This window comes from Hyaena hyaena, unplaced genomic scaffold, assembly GCF_003009895.1.
Source record: "Hyaena hyaena isolate Hyena2069 unplaced genomic scaffold, ASM300989v1 scaffold_117, whole genome shotgun sequence".
Taxonomy (NCBI): domain Eukaryota; kingdom Metazoa; phylum Chordata; class Mammalia; order Carnivora; family Hyaenidae; genus Hyaena; species Hyaena hyaena.
Genome location: NW_024080749.1, coordinates 122,969 through 146,585, shown reverse-complemented (window position 1 = coordinate 146,585; position 23,617 = coordinate 122,969). Strand labels below are relative to the sequence as shown.

At 42.1% G+C, this 23,617-nt stretch overlaps 1 protein-coding gene across 2 annotated transcripts in view; it reads left to right on the top strand.

Annotated features, from left to right (window-relative positions):
* Window positions 1-23,617, top strand: part of PAX3 (paired box 3) — a 97,096-nt gene that overhangs the window by 59,525 nt on the left and 13,954 nt on the right. For both annotated transcript variants that reach the window (XM_039236839.1, XM_039236838.1), the window contains exons 5-7: window positions 5,558-5,763; window positions 17,163-17,328; window positions 18,467-18,681. In XM_039236839.1, coding sequence (XP_039092770.1) covers window positions 5,558-5,763; window positions 17,163-17,328; window positions 18,467-18,681 — 587 coding nt within the window. The remainder of the gene's footprint in view (window positions 1-5,557; window positions 5,764-17,162; window positions 17,329-18,466; window positions 18,682-23,617) is intronic.

The window sequence follows — 23,617 nt, the reverse complement described above, 5'->3', positions numbered from 1 at the left end:
AAATGTTCATTGAATGGAATTAAATTCAATTAAGAAATTGATTTGATGTATAATATTAAACTGTTGTGTTTTCACGAATTTCATTTGATTCTAGGAGGTTTTTGAAAATATGGGACAAATAAGAGTCATTGGTGCCAATTGGCTAAGTAATTTGCATTTGAATTCCTGTTTGGATTTGTTTCTGGTATTTCTCTTTAAAAGGACTGTGTGTGTGCACGCACACACACACACACACGTAAGAGAGAGAGAGAGAAGAAGGGACTGAGCACGTATTTAGAACGTACCAGACTAGAAGAGAGAAAGCATGTCCTCTGAAGCCCCATAGGCCTGGGTCAAATCCTAGCTTCCTTAGTCATGTGATCTGAATAATATTGTCTCTGAGTCTCAGTTTCCTTTTTTTGTACAAAGGGGTATTTATTTCACAGGCGTTCTGTGTGCTCACATTGGTAAGAGAGAGGTTTGCTCCAGGCTTGTTGGAGACATTGAATTACACTAACATATAAGTCAGAACATGGCTTGTGAGGAGGTTTTGAAAATAGAATCAAAACTTTCAAAGTCTGATAAGAACATGGATTGGGGTAAAATTGGAGAATTATGCAATTTAGAGCAGTGCAATTTCCACTTAAAAAGTCATATATCATGTGTTGGTGTGGGTTTCTTATGAGAGCTTTTCTGGGATTTCACATTGGGGAACAATATCTCTATTTAATGAATAATAAAGCAAACGTTGTGAAGGCATGTATAGAATATGACTGGGCAACTCAAATGCAGTTGAAAATCTCCTCTTAATACTAAGGCTAGACAGCAGAAATAATCCAAAGAGATTATATTACTGGCGAGATTATATTTATTCTAGTTGTTATTTCCTGTCGATCTATTTTAGATAATTGTGTTATTGGTATTGATTGCAGGGTCGAAGCCATAGTATTAGAAAAACTATAATTTCTTTGTGTTGAGCTGTCTGGGAAAAAAATAAAGCCTTGTTTTCACTTGGTGCAATATTTAGCAAGATTAAGTGCTTTGTCTCTAGTATCTAGAGTAACGTTGACTATGTAAACTAGATGAACGTCAACAAAATGTTTTCTTTTTTGCTATGAAAATGGCGTGTATCAGGTTTGTTTTTGGTAAGAACTGAATGATTCAAACTCAGGACACTATTGTAAATTGTGTTCTGCGTAAACAATGAATCTTATTTCTATTGGGTGATATAAGAAACGGTGGTGTTTCCATCTTTAGAAATAGCTAGCATTTCCTAGCTGGTAGATTCATCTTCGGTTGCTGACTTAACATATTTTAAAGCCCACATCCTTTTGGGGTGTACAGATGGGGACGAGTTAGAATTAACTGCTGCAACTGTGGCTTCATATTGCCAGAAAGGATCTGTTGGCTCAGATAATTTTCCAGCAGAAAGATCAGACAAGTCATTTCTTCAGTGTCTTTTGAAATGATGCTTTATGGAGGCTTTCCTAGTTAGACACAACCACTGGACTGCTTTTGAATAAACATCTAGAAATACAAGTAATGACTTATTAGCTTATTGAAGAAAATTTTATTTTTGTTGGCAAAGCCTGTCTTCTTGAACTCCCAGCCATTCTGAGTCTTTTTAAAATTTTTTAATGCTTGTTTATTTTTGACAGAGAGACACAGTGTGAGCAGGCGGGTGGAGGGGCAGAGAGAGAGAGGGATACAGAGAATCAGAAGCAGGCTCCAGGCTCTGAGCTGTCAGCACAGTGCCTGACATGGGGTTTGAACCCATGAACCTCAGGATCATGACCCGAGCTGAAGTTAGATGCTTAACCAACTCAGCTACCCGGGGACCTCAAAAAGACTACCCTGAATCTTTTTAATTACTAGCTATTGGTGATCATCTTGTTTTGGAAAAAATCACAGTCCTCAGAAAAAACTGATAATTATTTTCTAGAAAAATACAGTTATGCAAATACTTGCAAAAACTTCCAAATACTTTTTGAGGATCTATGGACTCCCAAACCTCATGTCAGTGCATGCTGGGAGACTCAGAAAGGCAGCATTTCCATTTAAAGGTGCAAAATAGCGGCTGAGAAGTCAGTGTTGGTCCAAAACTTAAATTCTACCTGGTGCTTCCGTTCGGTCGACATGGGTTTAGTGAGCACCTACTGTGTTCCAAGGCTTTCCAGCAGGAACAAGGAGGAGAGAGCCTTTGTGAGCTCACAGAGCTGATATTCAGGGGGACATGGATCGTTCAGCTGAAACACAGTGGTCTTGACCCTCAGAGTTAACTCTCATTGGTACTTGTTAATGTAAGCAGCCCCTTTTCTTCCGAAACTAGAGGTGATGTTGATTAATTGACCTGACAGTGCATGGCACGTCATATTTACTTGGGACGATTTAATAACCCTAGAGACCCCCAGAGGAAACATGAAAATTTCCACATACTATTATCCTAATGGGATCATAGTAAGGGAAAGGGCACAAGCAAAGAGTTAAGGTTCTCACAGGCGGAGGAAGCTTTTGGTCAGTCCTTAAAGGCTGTTGGGTTTTGCATCTGAATTCACAGAAGACAGAAAAGCCAGGGCAACAGACACTGGAAGAAGGGAAGAGAAACATTTTGTGGACCTTCATGGCTTTAGAATGACTAATCCATTGCATGAGAAGTATATTATGTATGTGGAGGGTTGTTTTGATAAATTACAGCAGGGAGTATTTTATATACTTGGGAATTTTGAGAGAGAAAATGAGAGTGTGGAATATTCTGTAGAGGTGGTTCTCAAAGTATCATTTAGGGTCAGCAAAGTTGGCATACCACCTGAGAAAGCAGAAAGCTCTGGAAGGGGGGTGGGCAGCAATCTGTGTTTTGTTTTCTGGGTTTTTGTTTTTTAATGTTTTTAAATTTATGAGAGAGAGAGACAGCGTGAGCAGGGGAGGGTCAGAGAGAGGGGGAGTCACAGACTGAAACAGGCTCCAGGCTCTGAGCTGGCAGTCAGCACAGAGCCCGACGCGGGGCCCGAACCCACGGACCGCGAGATCATGACCTAAGTGAAAGTCGGATGCTCAACCGACTAAGCCACCCAGGTGCCCCGCAATCTGTGTTTTAACAAGCTTTTCAAGTGATTCTGATGCTCCAGCAGTTCAAGATCCAGTGCCCTAGTATGATGCACAAATTACTGCTCTTTTTTTTTTTTTTTTTAAATTACTGCTCTTTTAACTGGACTCACATTTATCAAACATACACACATAAGTGATTTTGAAGTCTATAATGCAACGTATGGCACATTTCTTAGCATGTTAATGCTCCTCTAAAATATTCCCACACTTAGAGAAAGTTTAGTTTTATTTCCTAAGTATTTCCAAACAAGATTTGTATCAAATTAGGCCATTTTAGGGGTGCCTGGGTGGCTCAGTCGGTTGAACATCCAACTCTTGATCCCGGCTCAGGTTACGATCTTCTGGTCTGTGAGTTCGAGCCTTATATCGGGCTGGGGGGCCTGCTTGGGATTATCTTTCTATCTCTTTTTCTCTCTCAAAATAAATAAACTGAAAAAAAAAAACCTAGACTATTTTATATTAAATTAGATAACATAATGGAAAAACCAAGCCTAATAGCTCACATACATATTATGCATGTGATGCATTACATATTATGTTTCCATTTTGCTTTCATGCACAGGAATTTGTTTTTCTTTAATTTGTCACGTAGATTGTTAATTCACTCTCTCAATTTTAACGTTTGAGTGTGAATACATTATAAAAGTATTAAATACTAAAAAACTTAAAATTATATTTAGGGGTTATGTTGGACGTGTACCCCTTTTGGGCAGCTTATAATTTATACTGAAGTAGAATGGAAGTTTTCGATTTCTGTAGGGCAGAGGTGTCTGAGTTTAAGAGAAAATGGAATTAGCAGGTTTTTTTGCATTTTGTCATTGCTTTTGGCACCACCCGTATTTCAGGCCCTCCAGCCTGCGTGTGCAAAGGAGTAACCTTGACAGTGGCATTAATAATCTACAGTTTTCTGGATTTCCTTCCTCACTTGCAGATAGCACGCTTCAGCTTCTTCCCCAGAGGATCCCTCCGTTATCTGGGGAGTTTCCAGAGTGCATTTGGGTTGGCTCAGTAGCAAGGGCACTTGGGGTCCTGAGCTCCACTCACAGTATGTGGCTGAAGAGCCCTCCGAAGGCCTTCCACTACTGTCCTCATGTCCATGGCCTCCAGCAGAGAGCTGCTCCCCGGGCCAGAGCACTCTGTCTGCTACACCCTCACACCTCAAAATGATCTCTAGGCTGACAGATACTGTATCGTTAACTCACAGATGCCATATTGTATCATTCATGCAAATTCCTATCTCACTTCCCAGTTCCTTCCTCTCTTTTGGAGATGCTCCCACACTAACTATGGAAAATCTCCTTCCCTGATGTCTCCTAACACAGACCAACTCAAACTTTCTGGGGAGGGGCCTGCAACAGGGCTGGCTTCAGGGACACATGACCGACACAGTCACCCACTCATGGCCCCGTGCTCAGAAGGGCCCTGTGTTTGGTTTCTCTGCTCTGTGTGACCATCTCACAGTTGCACTAATTTTTGATCACAGGCATTTGTGTTTTTATTTCTCACTGTGTACCTCAACTTAGGCAGCTGTCTCTGGGCATCTGCTCACCATTCAGCAGAGACCCAGGCTTGGAACTTTTCATTTAGGGACAGGTCACTCAACTATGCCTCCTTTTTCTTGAGTCTGTTCTTGAGGTTTACATTAACAATATCTAAACTCTTCTTAAATATTTCTCAATATCTGGTGATAAGATACTAAATTTAAGTATGATTTCTTCTACAGAAGTGGGAGAATCTATAAATTTGTTGGAATCCTGTAACTATTAAGGACTTCTTAGATACTATGTCAGTTTTGGAATTTTTTAAAATTTTATTTTTATTTTTAAAAAATTTTTAAAAATGTTTTATTTTTAAATAACATTTATTTATTTTTGAGAGACAGACAGAGCATGAGTAGGGAAGGGGCAGAGAGAGAGAAGGAGATACAGAATCTGAAGCAGGCTCCAGGCTCCAAGCTGTCAGCTCAGAGCCCGACGCGGGGCTTGAACTCATGAACTGAGAGATCATGACCTGAGCCGAAGTCGGATGCTTAACCGACTGAGCCACCCAGGCACCCCAGGAATTTTTTTTTTTTAAGAATCACCTTTTTAAACAGATTTCCTCATGTAAAAGTTGGAGAAAGTTAATTTGGAGCCAAATTAAATTTGAATCATTCATAACACAAATGGAGTACCCATTAAGTGCTAAGCATGAGGGCTGTACAAATGGAAGAATTGTTGTCCCTGTTTTCTAAGATCGCTAATGGACCAAGACTGACAGATGCAGAGAACAATGATTTCTGCCTGGGGGGCTTGGAGACAAAATAGGGGAGGAGATTAAATATCATTTAATAATGTAATACTGCAGAGAGGGGCTTGGTGTCCAGGGGAAGACACTGGGAATGTGCATTAGGATTTGAATCACTAAGGCTTGGGCTTGGGCACACTTGTTTTCTGACTCCCATTTTATTGCTTTTTCTCTCTTGTGCCTTTAGCCTCAGCACCCCAGTCGGATGAAGGCTCCGACATTGACTCTGAACCGGATTTGCCCCTGAAGAGAAAGCAGCGCAGGAGCCGAACGACCTTCACAGCAGAACAGCTCGAAGAACTGGAACGAGCCTTCGAGAGGACCCACTACCCTGACATTTATACCAGGGAGGAGCTGGCGCAGAGGGCGAAGCTCACAGAGGCCCGAGTGCAGGTACTGACTCGAAAACACCCACGCCCTGATTAAATCCGATGGGAAACAAAAAAGTGCCTTCTCCTCTAAACCAGGTTTTAAACCAAGAAAATAAATATGTTAGGGATGGCACTTCATTGTGAGTTATAGCCTTTAGTAGTATAAAGTTCCCACCTTTCTCTCTAGTGGCTTTGGTTAACAGTGTATTTATTTATTTTGAGAGAGAGAGCAGAGGAGGGGCAGAGAGATGGGAAGAGAGAGAATCCCAAGTAGGCTCTCCGCTGTCAGCACAGAGCCTGATGAGGGGCTCGAACTCACAAACCATGAGATCACAACCTGAGCTGAAACCAAGAGCCGGGTGCTTAACCAACTAAGCCAACCAAGCACCCCTCTCCCTAGTGCCTTTTGTCTTTTGCCTTGTCATGATGGCGATATCATGACCTCTTCTTCATTTTTATTGTATTTACCTGATCCACTCTCCCCACCCCAATCTCTTTTGTTTTAGGTATGTCTATTGAATAGCAGTATTTTACATTGCTAAGCAGTCAGAAAATTATATTTTTTCTCCCTTAATAGGTTGGTAAGTCTAGTTAAATTTATCGATAGGATAGATATGCTTGGCTCCTTGCCTTTGATGTTGTCTGGGACAAGTATTTTATATGTATAGGTTTGAAAATGTGATCTGCTTGTTTTATTTTTCATCCTTAGTGGGGTTTTTGGTGGTTTTTGTTTGTTTGTTTGTTTTGCTATTCATGAAAATGTACATTCTTATTTTAGCCTTTGGGTATCATTACTGGGAGAATATGATTAGACTGGGTCAAGTGTGTTAGTTCATGTTATTCATTCGCCATTTCAGGAATTCTCATTATATACCGGCTACTATATGGACCTTAGGGATGGTACATAGATAATAGCAAATAAATTTTAAGTGATTCTTTTGTGTCAGTCACTGCTCTAAGCACTTTACGTGAATTAACCCGTTTACTCATCATTAAAACTTTAGCTTGGTACTGTCATTGTCCCCAGTTTATTTGTCAGAGTATTTAAGTAACTACCTAAGACCATAAAACTAGTAACTGATACAGGTAATTGGATTCTATATATTTCCTCTTCTTGGTCTTTCAATTATGACGATGCACATAGGTGTATACAGTAAAACCCCTTTTAAGAATTTTAAAGTCTAGAAGCATTTTAAGTAACTATGTTATTTTAAGAATAGTCCGAATAATCTTTTGAACTTATAGAAGTACTCTGAACTCTCCAGAAAGGCTGCTTTGGTGTAAAATGTTTCCATTGGTTGATTGAATACTCCTTAGGTTACCTCATCTGGAAATGCTGTGTTCTTCCCAGCTACCTGACTTTCATAGTCAAAGTGAGGCTGGAGACTCAGCAGTGAACGGGTCCGCTGATCTGGTCTCTAGATTGATCAGTGCATTTGATTTGCAGCTGATTTCCTCTCCTTTCATAGACTTTTACAGGAATATCCTCTTCCAGGTCACAGAGCCCAGTCAGAAGACTTGTCTTATTCACCTTGGCTTTCCATCTATCATAGGGCTAACAAAGTGAAGGAATACTAAGATGAATGAAGACAAATCTCTCAAGGAGCTGCAGTCTGATATGGTTAATGAAGTAAACACAAGTAATAATAAAAACAACAACAACACAGGTATAATAAGTACTATAAGACAGAAACAAAGTGCGGTGGGATTTGAGAAGAGGAAAGAAAGAGATCTTGCTGGAGTAACAGGAGGGGCTCCCGAAGACGCCAGATTTAAGATGAACTTTTGAAGCTAAATAGAAATTCACTGGTCAGGGAGGGTGGCATGAGTGTATTAGTAAGAGGAACAATGTGGACAAACACTTGAGTTACATATCTGGTGATCTTTCATTTCCATTCACGTTGAAGGAACAGTGGATTGTTGAATGTGGCTGGAAGCTAGGAAGAGGTAGGAGGGGGCAGGGAGGAATATGGTTGGGTGTCCAGGCTGAGGACAACTTGTGAGCCTTGGGTTTCAGGCGAAGGCTCTGCTTTCACAGTTGATGTGATAGGCAGTGGAGGGCGGGGCACGAAACGGGTCAGTGGCCATGGGAGTGGAAAGGAAAGGACAGTGGCCAAAGTATTCAGAGGTGGAAAGTAGGCAACAGATTTTGTAAGCAGGATGTGGATGGAAGGGTGAGCGAAGGCAAGAGTCGCAGATATGTGGAGGTTTATAGTACAAATGTTTTACTGCAGGAACTACTGAATCTCCCTACCTGATACATGGGGATTCAGTGTTCCTCTCCAGAAGTGACCACCACTAACCACAAATTATGATAATAAGTGTAACTAAATATTATGTTATGGAATATATGTAGTGTATGTACTCTGATATTACAGAACAGTGTTATAAATATTATATACATCAAATCTAGTTGCTTTTTTTTTTTTTTTTTTAATTTTTTTAACGTTTTATTTATTTCTAGGAGAGAGAGAGAGACAGCGTGAGCAGGGGAGGATCAGAGAGAGAGGGAGTCACAGACCCTGAAACAGGCTCCAGGCTCTGAGCTGGCAGTCAGCACAGAGCCCGACGCGGGGCTCGAACCCACGAACCGCGAGATCACGACCCAAGCGAAAGTCGGACGCTTAACCGACTAAGCCACCCAGGCACCCCCAAATCTAGTTGCTTTTATTATAGCTCTGTGATGACCTGATTTAAATCTGAAGTCAGATCCATTCCTATCTCCATTCTTCCAGCAAACTTTTGTTGCGTGCCCACTAGATTCCAGGATTTGGTCTCTATACTCCCTATTGGTCAAGCCCACATCCCGAGTCTGTCCTTTCGACAGATAGAAGATCAGCTCTGAACTCAGAGTCAAAAAATAAGCACGGATTTTAAAGAAATCAAAGAGAGTGATGGGAAACTAAAAGAGCGTTCAGTGTTGTTGTACCTCATGTCTGCCTTTGCCGAAAACCAGGACGGGGGACAGAATAAATCTCAAGCCCTTGCCGTTTGCTCAGTGCCCAGCATTCACGTCTGGCTCAGTGAATGTCAAAGGAGAATGAGAAAAGCCCATTAACTTGCGGAGGACATGGGATCAAACCAATAAAGAGGGGTTCATATTTTTCTATACAGTGACCTCCTCTCCAGAGCAGGGCCCTCATTAACCTAACAGCTGTCCTAATGTGGCTTTAACCCCGTGACTCTTTACATTCTTTATAGCTTCATTCGTTCCCTTGAGATGCATCATGTCTTGCACCACAGCTATGATCTACAGCCTAACAAATTCCCGACAACACCCGGCATATGGATCTTTTACTTGACACAGCAGGAAAAAGAAGGGAGTAGTTAATCACTGATTAAAATGCCAGAACAAAATCCTTTAGTTTTGAGAAGGATCTGGGAAAGCAGTAGCAAAGTCAACACAGTTTGAGTGATAGCCAGAAAGTGTGAGTTAGTTTAATTTGGGGCACCTGGGAAAACCAAACACCAAATGAACACCCCCCCCACCCTCTGCGCCCCCCTCCTCCCCTCCCCCCCACCCTGCCACAAACAAGTCTACATTTTATTTTTCTTTTTCCCTGAGTAAAATATTTCTAAAGTTTTCTGGATACAGATAGCACTGACTTAACTGATGTATAATATCTCAGGCCTTTGTCAGTATTTCATAAAAATTTGTTTAGACGGTAGCTATGTGTGTTTATCACAGCTAAATCTGAGTACACAATCTAAGACATGTACGCCAAAGACGGATTTGCCCGATTCCCCTCCTGGGTATTATTATGCAAATAATGGGAAGCATTAGTTTGGTGGGGAAGAATGTAAATATTTGTGATGTGCAAAATTTTTGGTAAATATTCCGTCTGAGACCTCCACAAAGCAGAGAAGTCTCACTCTTTCCCCACTAGGATAATGGAAGACAGCAAAGGAAACTGTTGGAGGAAACAGCATTTAATTAGGAGTCAGAAAATGTGGGTTTTGGTCTCAGCTTGCCAAACAAACGTGTTTTGTTGAGGAAGTCACTTGATTCTGCTGTAATCCTGTTGGCTTCAGGTTTTGTTTTGTTTTGTTTTGTTTTAAAATACGGGATAGGTTCGATCAGATGATCTCAGTTTGGTTCACAGATGACCAGAATAATCATGGGAAGAACTTCAAGAAATGTAGGGGACTTGAGATTTGTACACAATTTTGTGCCTTTGCTTCTGCCTGCTTGTGTGTGTGTGTGTGTGTGTGTGTGTGTGTGTGTGTACAGTCCCTGGCTTTGCCATATTCTCAAATATCATCTCTCCTCTCCCATCCCCCAATTAAAAATAACTAGGGGGTGCCTGGGTGGCTCAGTTGACTGTCCAACTTGATTTGGGTTCATTTCATGGTCCTAGGATCATGGGATCAAGCCCTGCGTTGGACTCCACTCTGCGCATGGAGCCTGCTTTGGCTTCGCTCTCTCTCTTTCTCTGCCTGTCTCCCCTGCTCACTCTTTCTCTCTTTCTAAAATAAAATGAATAACTAAATAACTAAGATGCATGATTTCTCATCAGTAATTTGAGATTCTCAGAGAAATCCAATAGGGATTGACTGATTGATTGATTTTAATTTCAGTAGTTAACATACTAGTTTCAGGTGTACAACATAGTGATTCAACAATTTTATACGTTATTCAGTGCTCATCACAATAAATGTACTCATAATCCCTTTCACCTATTTCACCTGCCCCCCACTGACCTCCCCTCTGGTAATCATCAGTTTGCTCTCTACAGTTAAGAGTCTGGCTTTTGGTTCATCTCTTTTTTCTTTGTTTATTTTATTTCTCAGTTTTCACGTATAATTAAAATATATGGTATTTGTCTTTTTCTGACTTATTTAAGTTAGCATTATAACCTCTAGATCCATCCATGTTGTTGCAAATGGCAAGATTTCATTTTTTAATGGCTTAGTCCATTGTGCATATGTACACACACACACACACACACACACACACCCCACATCTTCTTTATCCATTCATCTATCGATGGACATGTGGGCTGCTTCCATAATTTGGTATGGCAAATAATGCTGCAATAAACATAAAGGTGAATGTATATTTTCGAATTAGTGTTTTCATATTCTTTGGGTAAGTACCCAAAGAATTACTAGATCATACATATGATAGTTTCATTTTTAACTTTTTGAGGAATCTCCACAGTGTGTGGTTACACTAGATCACATTCCCACCAATAGTGCACAAGGGTCCCTTTTCCTCTACATTCTCACCAAACGCTTGTGTTTCGTATTTTGGATCCAATGGGGATTTGAAGCCATCCAGCAGATCTGGATAATTCAGAAGTTAAGATAGGGATGGAACATTTGGCCCTGAATTCCATAATGACACAAAGCTATGATCATCCTGAAATTCTCGGCAGGACTTTGCTCTTGGGGTGAAAGAAGATGTAGCTGAGTTTGCCTCCCTGTGTATCCAGGGTCCTCTGACATTCCTCTGAGCATAGTGCTCCTTACCCGTCTCTCCCTCAACCAGCTCCTCGCCCAGCAGGAAGGCAGCACTGGGATAGTAGGATGTGGAACGAGAGGGGGTGTGGAGTGAACGAGAAGGTCCAGGGTGGAGCAGCTTATCCTGAATCTGCCTACTTGGAGAGTACTGTATTGGGCATTAGACGTCGCTGAATCTAGTGTTCAATCAAGCCTTTTAATGTGTTGTGAATTCCCTTTCTAAGCATTAAGTATTATGCTTCTCCCCATTTTTCAAATTACATTTGAAATAACCCATCTGGAATAATGTAGGTTAGATTGCCTTTGAGGACCACGCCAAAAATCCGAACCAGTAATTTCTTGATGGGCAAAATTAGGCTTACACCATGGGATAATTAGCACTAATCCATGAAACTTGGAGGCAAATTTGACCTAAGTCTTCATTCAAGCCAAACTGGCTTTCAATTATTTGAGGTGTTATTTGGGCACTTTCCTATTTGCTCATGGGCACAAAAGGCTTTGGCTGTAGACCACAGAAGTCAAAGCAAGGCTTTAATTCTTGGGTGTCTAAGACAGCAATGGCAATGTGATGTTTGCACTTAATAGCTAACGTTTATTGAACACTATCTCCTAGGTGTTTTTGCAAGAGCTTTAATTGTATTGTCATATTTAATTGTCACAACACTCTTGTGAAGTAGCTTTTTACTTCTCCCATTTAGTAGATGAGAAAGCAGAGGGCCACAGATAGTAAATAAGAGTCAAGGTCACAGAGGTAGCAAAGTGGGGGGCATGGGATTCCATTTTTCCTGGTCCGCAGTGTACCTGTGTGAATAAGAGGTATTATTGTATCTTTTGAAGTACAAAGCTTTCTCCAACTCAGACCGTTGGAAGTCAGAACAAATTGGTTACTGATCTGACCCATGAAGAGAAAAATTTATGAAAAGAAAAACTTATTCTTTTCTGTGGGTCATTATCTTTTTTCCCCTAGTTCTCATGACGTGATGAGATCTTTCAATCAATTTAAATTTTGCTTCAAAAACTCACTGGATATCATAGTACCTCAGAAATGGGTCTAAAGATCATTTCCCAAAGGCATGAATATAGCTTTGTGGAAGGGCTCTGTAGAGAGAAAGACCAGTGGGGAAAGATCCAGGGGCAGATGAAAATGAACGAGGTCGCAGTTCATCAAATGAATGAAAAACGTGCTTTGAGGGAGGGTTTTGATGTCCGGTGGTATTATACAGGCAATTAACAGCATTTAACTGGAGTTAGTGTAGTTGTCAGCTAATATATGCCTCCTGTTCCACTTCCATACCATGTTAGGTGTTATGTGGAAGGCCAGATAATGCGTGGAGAGAGTGAGATTACACTGAATTAGAGGTCACAGAATTGTACTTAACATGTAGATAGCCGACTTTGTAAGACTTGGTCTTTCTGCCCTACTGGCTAACAGATTGGCGGCACACTCAAGAGTCTCTCCCAACACCAAAGGCCAGTTTGTTTCTGTTGCCATTGCTGCTCTTTTCAAAACAAAGGGCAGTTTCTAGTAACTGTAACAACTGAGTCATAAATGCCTTCCACCCATTTCAGATGAAGTTATTCAGTGTCATGCAGTCACCCGGTTCATTTAGAAGATGAATCATTGATTGTTAGGAATTAGTGATACACTATTGAAAGAGTTATCTGAGACCTCTGGATGCTAAGAGAATGTCTTTCAGTCAAAGACGGGGTCATAACAGAACCCCGGATCACTGTGCTTGGTCAGCTTAGATACTGAAAATGAAGGGGCGCCTGGGTGGCTCAGTCGGTCAAGTGTCTGACTTCGGCTCAGGTCATGATCTCACGGTTCGCCAGTTTGAGCCTCACATTGGGCTCTGTGCTGACAGCTCAGAGTCTGGAGCTGCTTCAGATTTTGTGTCTCCCTCTCTCTCTGCCCCTCCTCTGCTCAAAATAGTCATTTTTTAAAAAATGTTTTCTTTATTTCTAGGAGAGAGAGAGAGAGACAGCGTGAGCAGGGGAGGGTCAGAGAGAGAGGGAGTCACAGACTGAAGCAGGCTCCAGGCTCTGAGCTGGCAGTCAGCACAGAGCCCGACGTGGGGCTCGAACCCACGAACCGCGAGATCATGACCTAAGCGAAAGTCGGACGCTCAACCGACTAAGCCACCCAGGCGCCCCCAAAATAAATAGTCGTTAATAAAATTAAAAACAAATAGAAAAAATAGAATGAAGGTTATTTCAAGGACACTTTTTTCCTATTAAAAACAGTAGATATGGGGTGCCTGGGTGGCTCAGTCGGTTAAGCATCTGACTTCGGTTCAGGTCATGATCTCATGGTTCATGGGTTCGAGCCCTGCGTTGGGCTCTGTGCTGATGGCCAGCTCAGAGCCTGCAGCCTGCTTCAGGTTCTGTGTCTCCCTATCTCTCTGACCCTCCCCTGCTCAGGCTGTCTCTCTCTCTTTCTTAGAAATAAATAGAGCATTAAAAAAATTTTTTTAAACCCAGCAAAAATACCCAGCAGATATGTCTTTTATGAGTTTCGAAGTATAAAGAAGGCAAGAATGATTTTCTTTTATGTATGTATATGTAAACACAATTATACATTAAAATATATATATTAATGCTTCTTTTGGCAGACACAGCTGGTTCTAGGAAAGGCAGAAGGCTGGCAATGGCCAGATAATAACAAATCTGGTTAAATGGCTAGAGACAGGAAGGACAGCCCTCACTAATCTCTGGTTCTCTCAGGAAGAGCCCTCTGGATTTATTTAGCCTAAATTTAAACATTTAAATTCCTTCCACTGGCAAACTCTTGAACCTCCTGTAGAAGGTTTGTTTTTCAGTAAAGATTTGCTTCCCAATGATCTCTGTTCATCTTTTGTCGTAGGTATAATAGATATCACATTGTAAGTGTAAGAACTTTTAAATACAACTCCTGGTAGGTTTGCTCAGTGTCTTCAGTATTTGTATCATTTTGGAAAAATGAAAAGAACCCCTCCCCGCCAAAACCCTTCCTTCCCTAGTCTTTTGGATATCTGAAGATATTTGTAGGAAGTTGTCAAGTTTCTTATTACTTATTATTTGGGCAAAAACATTTTTCATGTAAAAAAAAAAAGTGGGTGATGGAGGAGTCAGAATTATCCGGATCACAAGTAGGTTGAGCTCGAAGGAGTGATCAGGCATCACCACCCGCTGGGTAAATCAAACTTGCTTTACTTATCTAAAGGTTACAGCAGGAAGTTGGCACAGGGAGATTGGCAGTATGATCTGATGACGATGGAAGTGTGAACTCTGAGTTCTTCACGTAGGATCTCAGCAGTAGGATGGAGGATCATAAGTCTGAGTGAGTGACCTTTTGAAAATTTAACTCTCTTTCCAGCCTAAAGCTGGCGATCCAGAGCACACAGTTTGGTTGAGGTAGGTGTCAGAGACCACTTCACCTGAACGGAGTGTGACTCATTAATCTGGAGAGTTTAGAATACAAAATACGACACGGTGTGTCGTATAGTATGGCACACTTAGGTGTGAATACAGCCCGCATTCCTTCCTGCAGCCTCCTCAGCCCCAAACAGCTTGTTCGAAGCACTTCTGGGAGTCATGACAGCAGATGCTTAGCTTTGCAGTGAGAAAACATGGTGGATACAGACCTGAAATTGAGTGCTTGCTGCTCATGCTTCTATTATCCCAGGTGGCAATTTATTAGGTTAAGTAAAACTCTAATTCAATTATGTATCAACATGGGAAAATATTGACTTACCTTCTTTTCCTGTTGGAAACTTAAGGAGTACTAAATGTTAGTATTTTGAGGAAGTTCATACAGCTTTCCTTACCAGTGTCTTATGCCTGGAGACATCCCGACTCCTTTTCAGACAAATGCTTGGGTGCATCACAAAGGTTTAAGCAGATACCTTGGCAAAGGATTTGTTAAACTGGGTTTTCTTGCTCCAAGACAGAGAAATTCCTCCCTCCACTCCTTTAAAAGTTTCCATGACTTAAAAAAAAATTACAATTAAGTTGTCTAAATGTTAGCTTTGTTCTATAAGGAAATCTAGTTTTACCTTTTCTTGGACACTCTGGTCTTCTGTATTATTCCCTCCATCTGGGGCGACCTTTTGTTAAAGTCCCATCCATACTACAAGATGAGTTCAGATTCTGTCTCCACTCCAAACTTCCCCCAATTCTCTGCATTTCCAAATATGGAGCTTCTGCATCTAGTGAGCAATGATTTTGGTTTCCTTAAGGGCTCTGGGAATTCCAGAGGGCAAGTCTGAAAGCCACTGGGTGTAGGGACTCTGTCTTATCCTGACATTTTTTTTAAAAAATATTTTTATTTATTTCTAGGAGAGAGAGACAGCGTGAGCAGGGGAGAGTCAGAGAGAGAGGGAGACACAGAATCTGAAGCAGGCTCCAGGCTCTGAGCTGGCAGTCAGCACAGAGCCCGACGCGGGGCTCGAACCCACGAACCGCGAGATCATGACCCAAGCGAAAGTCGGACGCTCAACCGACTAAGCCACCCAGGCACCCCTTATCCTGACATTTTATTCATCCCTTTTCCCTCTGGCCCCAAGCACGGTACTTTATCCATATGAAGTTTTCAATGCCCTTCTGATTAGGAATTAGAATATATTTTTAAAAATATTTGTTTATTTTTGAGAGAGAGAGGAAAGAGAGAGACAGAGACAGGAAGAGTGGCGGGGTTGGGGGGCAGAGAGAGAGGGAGACACAGAATCCGAAGCAGGCTCCAGGGTCTGAGCTGTCAGCACAGAGCCTGATGCAGGGCTTGAACTCACGGACTGCGAGATCATGACCTGAGCTGAAGTCGGACGCTTAACCATCTGAGCGCCCCGTAATTAGAATATCCTTAGTTGGTAGAAATACTCTCTAATTTTAGGGGAAGCATCACATACACACTCTGTCAAATCATCCAAAGTTCCGCATTTAAGGGGTGCCTGGTTGGTGCAGTTGGTTAAGCGACTTCAGCTCAGGTCACGATCTCATGGTTAATGAGATCGAGCGCTGCCCTGGGGTCTGTGCTGGCAGCGCAGAGCCTCCTTGGAATTCCCTCCCTCTCTCTCTTGGCCCCCCCCACCCCCGCCCCCAAAATGAGTAAATTAAACTTTTAAAAAGAATTCCACTTTTAAGCTGCAGCTATAAGAATTGGGCAAGATGATGGGTCCCACTAAAAGCCTGTATCACAGTTCCTTAACATTTGGGTGTGCAGTTACGTTTCTTGCTCCTATTTTTGCCATTTCTCCAGCTGCTATTCCTTAAAGGCATTTTATTATATTACACCAAGGTTTTTTTCTGAATATACCTGGCCATCACAGTGCTTGGCATAGAATAATATAGGTGCTTAAAGCTGTCATTGAAAGAAATAATAAACTAATTATTTAAGGGATCTTCTTAGATAAAATGCTTTCATTTCTTAAAATACTTACCTCTTTGGCATTTATTTCCATTAAGATCAGAACAATGTCTCAACGTTGACAGCGATGGTAAAAGGGCTCCATTTATCCTCGTGGTCAATTTGTATCCTGATATAGGAGCTATGCTTATAAGGTAGAGAAGTGCCAAGGCAGACCGATAATACAAAGTTAGTGTGATAGGGAAGACCAAATTAGGATATATGTCGTGTACGGGTCAGAGAGGCTCTGCATCCTCCGTATGATGCGAAAGCAGATGAAGGTGGGTCGGTGTTGGTGATGGTGACAGTGGAGAGTTCCTGTCGTTCCCAGCCATGCTCAGCCCTCCCTGCCCATGATCATCATGGGGTTGTGGGTGCTCCGCAGGAAGCCCCTCTCCTGGCCCCGTGACATTGAACTCTCCTTTCTCCCCTGACAATATAACACAGAAGGTAGAGGGCTCTTGCATCTATTTGCCCTGTCAGTAAGGGGCCTTTAATCTGTTTTAGCATGAAAAATTCATTAAGAATGTACTATTATTTCATCAGTGAAATCCTCAAATTTTAAATTAAATCCATAGGTTTGGTTTAGCAACCGCCGTGCGAGATGGAGGAAGCAAGCTGGGGCCAATCAACTGATGGCTTTCAACCATCTCATTCCGGGGGGATTCCCTCCCACTGCCATGCCGACTCTGCCAACGTACCAGCTGTCGGAGACGTCTTACCAGCCCACCGCTATTCCACAAGGTACGCAGGGAGGGGGAGTCAAGGGGCTAAAATGTTACGCGGAATGCTCTCTCTGCAGCCTATTTTACACAGGCAGGGAACTCCAGGGCGAGGCTGACATTGTTGCTCTCTGTAGGCTAATTACATTGTATCAGGTTGTCTTAAATGTACCTGACGCATTTCAGAAACATAGTCTGTTCTATGACACATTAGGATCTCTCTAGGAACTGTGCTTTGCGCAATATAATTCTATTTCATTATTTTAAAACAAAACAATGAAACCAAATAAAACAGCTCTCCTAAATAAATATGGGATTAGCTTTGTCAAAGTTTTACTTCGTTAGTACCCCAGGTACTAACTAAATTAGTTAGTTAATTGCACCCCAGGTGCAATGAACTAAAGTTCTATGATAGTTACTAACTGCAGCAGGGATAGAGGGAAGGTAAGCTTTGATAAAGTCACTAATTGACGGCATACGGAGGTGAATGGGATAAGTGATACGACTGGATGGCTTTGGATTATGGAAGAGAGCACTGCAGGCATTCCACACTGCTATTTAGGTACGTTGAAAGTGCATTTGGCCAGGGGTGCCTGGGTGGCTCAGTCGGTAAGCGTCTGACTCTTGATCTTGGCTCAGGTCATGATCTCACTGGTGGTGAGTTCGAGCCCCACGATGGACTCTGTCCTGACAGTGCAGACCTTGCTTGGGATCCTCTTTTTCTCCCTCTCTCCCTGGCTCCCCCCTGCTTGTGTGCTCTCTCTCTCTCAAAAATAAACATTAAAGAAAAAACAAAGGAAAGTATATTTGACAAGAAACGTGAGACTTGCAATTCTTACCTTGGTTAATTCTTACCCTGATTAATACCACTCACTACCAAAATAGGTTTGTTATCACCTTTAATGTGATTTCTGCTCTCGCATTCTGGGTGAGTATGCCGCGGAATTGTACAAGTCAGTTATGTACTCGCGCACACACGCAGAGACGTGGCTGTGTTTGTTCTGAGTGGCGCTGTATGCGTGCGAAGGAATGCAGTTTGAAAGTACGGTTTGGTCTGAGCGGTAGAGACTGCCGCTTGGCTCGGTGATGTGAATTGTGCACTGAACGTCTTCTGCCGACCTGCACTGGCACCTTCGAGCTGACAGTCTTCTCCATTGCAGCCGTGTCGGATCCCAGCAGCACGGTGCACAGACCTCAGCCGCTTCCTCCGAGCACAGTACACCAAAGCACTATTCCTTCGAACCCAGACAGCAGCTCTGCCTACTGCCTCCCCAGCACCAGGCATGGATTTTCCAGCTATACAGACAGCTTTGTGCCTCCGTCTGGGCCCTCCAACCCCATGAACCCCGCCATTGGCAATGGCCTTTCACCTCAGGTCAGTCCCGTGTTTCCAGACAGACGATTTGCTGTATACCAGAACCAAACAGTCAACTCCCCGAGGCAGTCCTGTAATGAATTGCCAAATTTAAACCATAATGTATTCTTTATACAAGCCACATGATTTCAGTTTTCTGGTTTCCTTTCTCTCTCCACTCTTCCTACGGACCCGTATCAAAAGTTGTAGCTCGGACTTAAAATCCAAGTGATTTTTTAAGGTAATCATGGATATTCTGTGTTTATACTGAGCTGTCAAGGCGTTGATTGGCTCCACCCCTAACTCTGAGCTTCGGGTCAGCAGCTCACATGCATTTTGTTGTTGTTGTTGTTTTTAAAAAGGTACTTGATCAGCTGATACGGTTGTGAACAAAAGCGCCGATAGGAAAACACCAAAGCTTTTATAAAACAATTGGAGAGGAAGCAAACAAGTTGCGCAGAGAGAGATCAGCTGATGACTACAGAACTCGGGGATAAATGAGTTATAAATGCACAAATTAGGAGAATTACTGCTACTTTGGGAATATATAGATAGTTGGATGTTGTAATTGTTTTTCTAATTTGCATTGGGCTGTGAGCCTTTCTTCAGAGATCATATTAATAAATTGCCTTGGTAATTGCATGTCAGAGGGTTGGATAAATTTCCTACATGTGGCATCTGTGTGAGGTTGACATTATTAGCAGTTGTTTAAATACAGACCGCCTGATTTTATTAGAGAGCTCTTGGCCCAGGTGGCGAGGATAGCTGCCCACTAAATTTGGAGAAATGTCACAAAGGGGTTGCAATCTATAATTGCAATCGAGAATCTCTTCAGGGCCGAGAGTGAGAGTTTTAACAGCTTTATCTTTTCTTAACCCCCGTTTTCCTCTTGGTGGTGAGAAAAACAGAGGGAAGCTCAGAATGACAGAAATGAAAAGTGAAAAGACAATTATACTCAATTACACACTAATCACCGACTATCACCGCTGCCTAAGCACCAAGAGGGCATTCTAATAGGCAGAAAATGAGATTTTAATGGCACAAAGGGTGGCCAAAATAACGACTCATATATCTTCGCCTTCTTCGTTTTCTTCAACTTGTGGTTGGTGTGTTGGGGAGTGCAGTTCCTGGGCTCTGCACAAGGGTGATAACTCTGAGCAGCTGAAAAGTTCAAAGCCGTCGGAGTTGAAAAGAATGAATAGCAAAGGCAATGAAATAAACATTTCTGCCTAAATGCAAAAGTTCATAAATCCTTTTTTGTAACAGTCAATGTAATTAAGTTTCATAGATTCCTATAGCACATCCTGGGATAAGGAATAGGAGGTGGCTTTAAACCTTGGCCGAAAAAGAACAACATGAAAACAATGAGCGTGATTCCTTACGGGACTTTAATGCATTTAATTTCCAAGTGCTGGCATTTGTAAATGTGATTTTGCATGAAAATCATGGACTTAGGTTCGTAGATTCCTCTTTAAAATGCCCAGATTTAGAGCATATAAGCTTCTTCCTCAGTTTAGAAGTAACATCAGGGGTAGTTATCTCTGCAGTTTTTAGCATCAGTAGTGTGGGGCCCTGGCAGAGCTGTTTGGAAGACGGTTTGGGTGAATGTGTTAATAAAAGTAAACTCTAACCCTCACTGCTTCTGCAAGGTGAGACCCAGAACTCCGTTGGCATTTCTTTCCTGTCCAGTGGCAATAGGGAAGATGATACAGATCTGTACTCCAAAAGTGAAACTCCTGACTTCTTGTAAGTGTATGAGCTTGTATGTTATGACCAGTATATTATATTATATATTATTGGAGCTACTGGCACGTAGTCTTGAAACTGTTAATCTTTCATTTTATGATTCCAGAGTTGACGGTAGAGTGGGAATCATTCCAATATCAAGCAATGGAAAATTCCACAGGCAACTCTTCCTGTATTTCTTTACTATGCTCTTACATATTCTGTTAATTTCTTACTTATTACTTTGTATCTATCCAGGATATTTTGCACTTCTACCATACATTTCCTTCTCAAATCACCTCTAGGAATCCATGTCGTTTTAGTCCTTATAACATCCCTAATGAGTTGGAAAAGGGACAAATAATATATGATGAAGCTCCTCCTTATTTCTTTAGGCAAAGTTGGGGAGCGAAAGACGGTAAGGGGATCAGAATCATGCCAACCTTGTTTAAAAAACAACAGGGTAGGAGAATTGGCAATTAGAACCTGGATTTCGATAGCTTTGGGATTCATCCCTTCTCAGGATCGCCTCTTTTTACGCAAGGCGGGGGGTGGGGGGTAGGGGGGCTGGCACAAGCCTACTTTTGGTTGTTTGGCTTTATTAGGAATATTGTGAAGAAAACTTAAAGACAAGAGCTCACTCTGAACAGCCTGGTTTACCTATTAATGAAAGAAGAGAGGAAAGAAAGCATCTTCAGGGGCACCTGGGTGGCTTAAGTCATTTAAGACTTAACCGACTCTTGGTTTCAGCTCAAGTCATGATCTCATGGTTCATGCATTCAAGCCCTGCATCAGGCTCTGTGCTGACAGTGTGGAGCCCGCTAGGGATTCTCTCTCTCTCTCTCTCTCTCTCTCTCTGCCCCTCCCCCACTTGCTGTCTGTCTTGCTCTCAAAAATAAATACGTAAACTTAAAAAAAGAGAAAGGGTCTTCAGTCTTACTACTTATCATATTGAAGTGCTTATTAATATATTGGATCCAATATATTAATATATCGGATCATATTCAAAATGGAACTAATCTTTCCATTTCTCCTCACCTTCTACTCCTCCATATCCTCTACTTCTCTCTGGACACCTGATATGCAGACAAATCAACTGAGGCTCAGAGAGCTTTCTTGAGGTCTGCTGCAGACCACCAGGTGATAGAGAGATTTGAGGTTGGAAGCTGGGAGGCTTGGCCCATAGTCCCCCCTCCCCTGTGAGCGTACACAGTTGGGCAAAGAGGAAACAGGTATCATAAAAAATAGTGGCAGGGGGCTTTCATCATATTTTAAAAGCATTTAGTGGAGACGAAGTTTCTAAACTTTTGGTTCAGGTTTTTTTTAATATTTGCTAATATGTTTTTTACATGTTTTTTCAGCTCCACACCCTTTTTCTACCAATCTTTTAACTCCCCCCAATAATAAAGGGATTGCATGGTTATTGTAGAAAATGGAAAACATTTCCTAAAAGTGTCTTCAGAGTAGGAAAAAAATTCCCCTGGGCAATGCTATTAATATTTTTGTATATTGCCTTCCAGCTTTTTTGAGTCTTATGCCTTTAAAAAATATATATATAATTGGGGGCACCTGGGTGGCTCAGTCAGTTTAGCATCTGACTTTGGCTCAGGGCATGATCTTGAGGTTGGTGAGTTCAAGGCCTGCATCTGACTCTTTGCTGTCAGCATGGAGCCCACTTTGGATCTTCTGTCTCCCTCTCTGCCCTTTCCCTGCTCGCACTCTCTCAAAAATAAATAAACATTAAAAAATATATATATAACTAAGACACTAGTGTATATAGTTTTCCATGTTGTCTTCTTTCTGCCATTACATTCCATCAGAGGCCTTTCCCCACTTACTAACTTAAAGGGAATTGGATTTAATGGTTTTGGAGTTGTTACGGTCAATTCATTGTAGATCTTTCCAGAGGAGGCTGACATGTTAAAAATAATTTGTGGATTTTGACTCGTTATCTAGTGGTGTTGGCCATTCCCACTTGGAACTCGTGAGCTGGAACGTGTGTGAACTGTGGTGGAATGGGCTTTCTCGTTTCCTGTCAAGAAATGAACAGACACCATAAAGAAGGGCACATCGTTTCTCTGTGTGTGTGTGTCTTCTAGTTTGGTTTTCTTCTGGAGACTCCAACATGTCTTCTCCCTCATGTAAAGATTCCTCTAAAGCTTGGAGTCAGAGCCATTAGCCAAATGGTATTTCCTAGATGCCCTCAGTGCTTTTCTCGGGGAGGGTCTCAGCCTCGTGACAGGTGTGAAGTGACTCAGGAAGGCCACACTTGTTCAGCTGGTCAGATTTGAGCAGCAGTAGACTGATATGTGTCTTGAAAGAGTATCAGAATGTTGACAAAACCTTTTAGAAACTTCGAGCATAGCCTTCCTCCGAGTTGCTGAAAGGGTCTGTGCACCACTTAATCGTTGGCCAGTTTATCTCGTTCTGAGGGAATCAGTAACTATATCTGAGGAAGATGGCCATTTTCCTTATGTAAAAACTGAGACCAATGCAATGCAGTCATCTAAATGACAGAGCGGGTTCCTGGCAGACTTAAGAGCCAAATCTCTCCATCTTCCAGTTGTTATTCTTGTATAAACACAAAGTACACATTTCGCTGCCTGAAGAAGCGTAATAGTCTAGCAAGTTTCCCATAGGCTCTGGCATTGCTATTTGACCTGATTTCCCTGCAGTCGTGGCCAAAAACTTCACCAATGGGGGGGGGGTTGGCTTCATACTCCCCCCCCCCCCAAAGACGGGATCTGTCAGGGGGATCTGAGGCAAGAGTCTCAGTGATGGGTGACAGAGGGGATAGGCTATGACCCCAACCTTTTGTGCAGTCTCTGAATTGCACTGTATTTCGTTTGAACTTCATAACCCTTTTAGGAGATGGGGCTTCTCTAATGAATGACAAACAGAGAAGAAAACGGTTTGAGTCACTCTAGCAAGGGCTTTCCATCCAGCAGTAGCAGCCTTCTTTCGAAAGGTTGTGTTCTCTTGGTGTGGGGACAGTGCAGAAAGAATACGGGGCATTAGAGCCCATGCCTGTGCTCTGCAGAGCCTGTTCCCAGCACCTTGCAACACCAGCAGGAGAGAAAAAGGAATCTTGACGTGGATAGGAGGTATCGAGGAAATACTAGCAGATGCTTAGGACATGAGACTAATTAACATTTGGCCCATGTTCTTCCAATTAACTTTCTTTCGCAAGAAACACTCCCTTCACTGCCCCCCACCCACCTCCAGAACATAC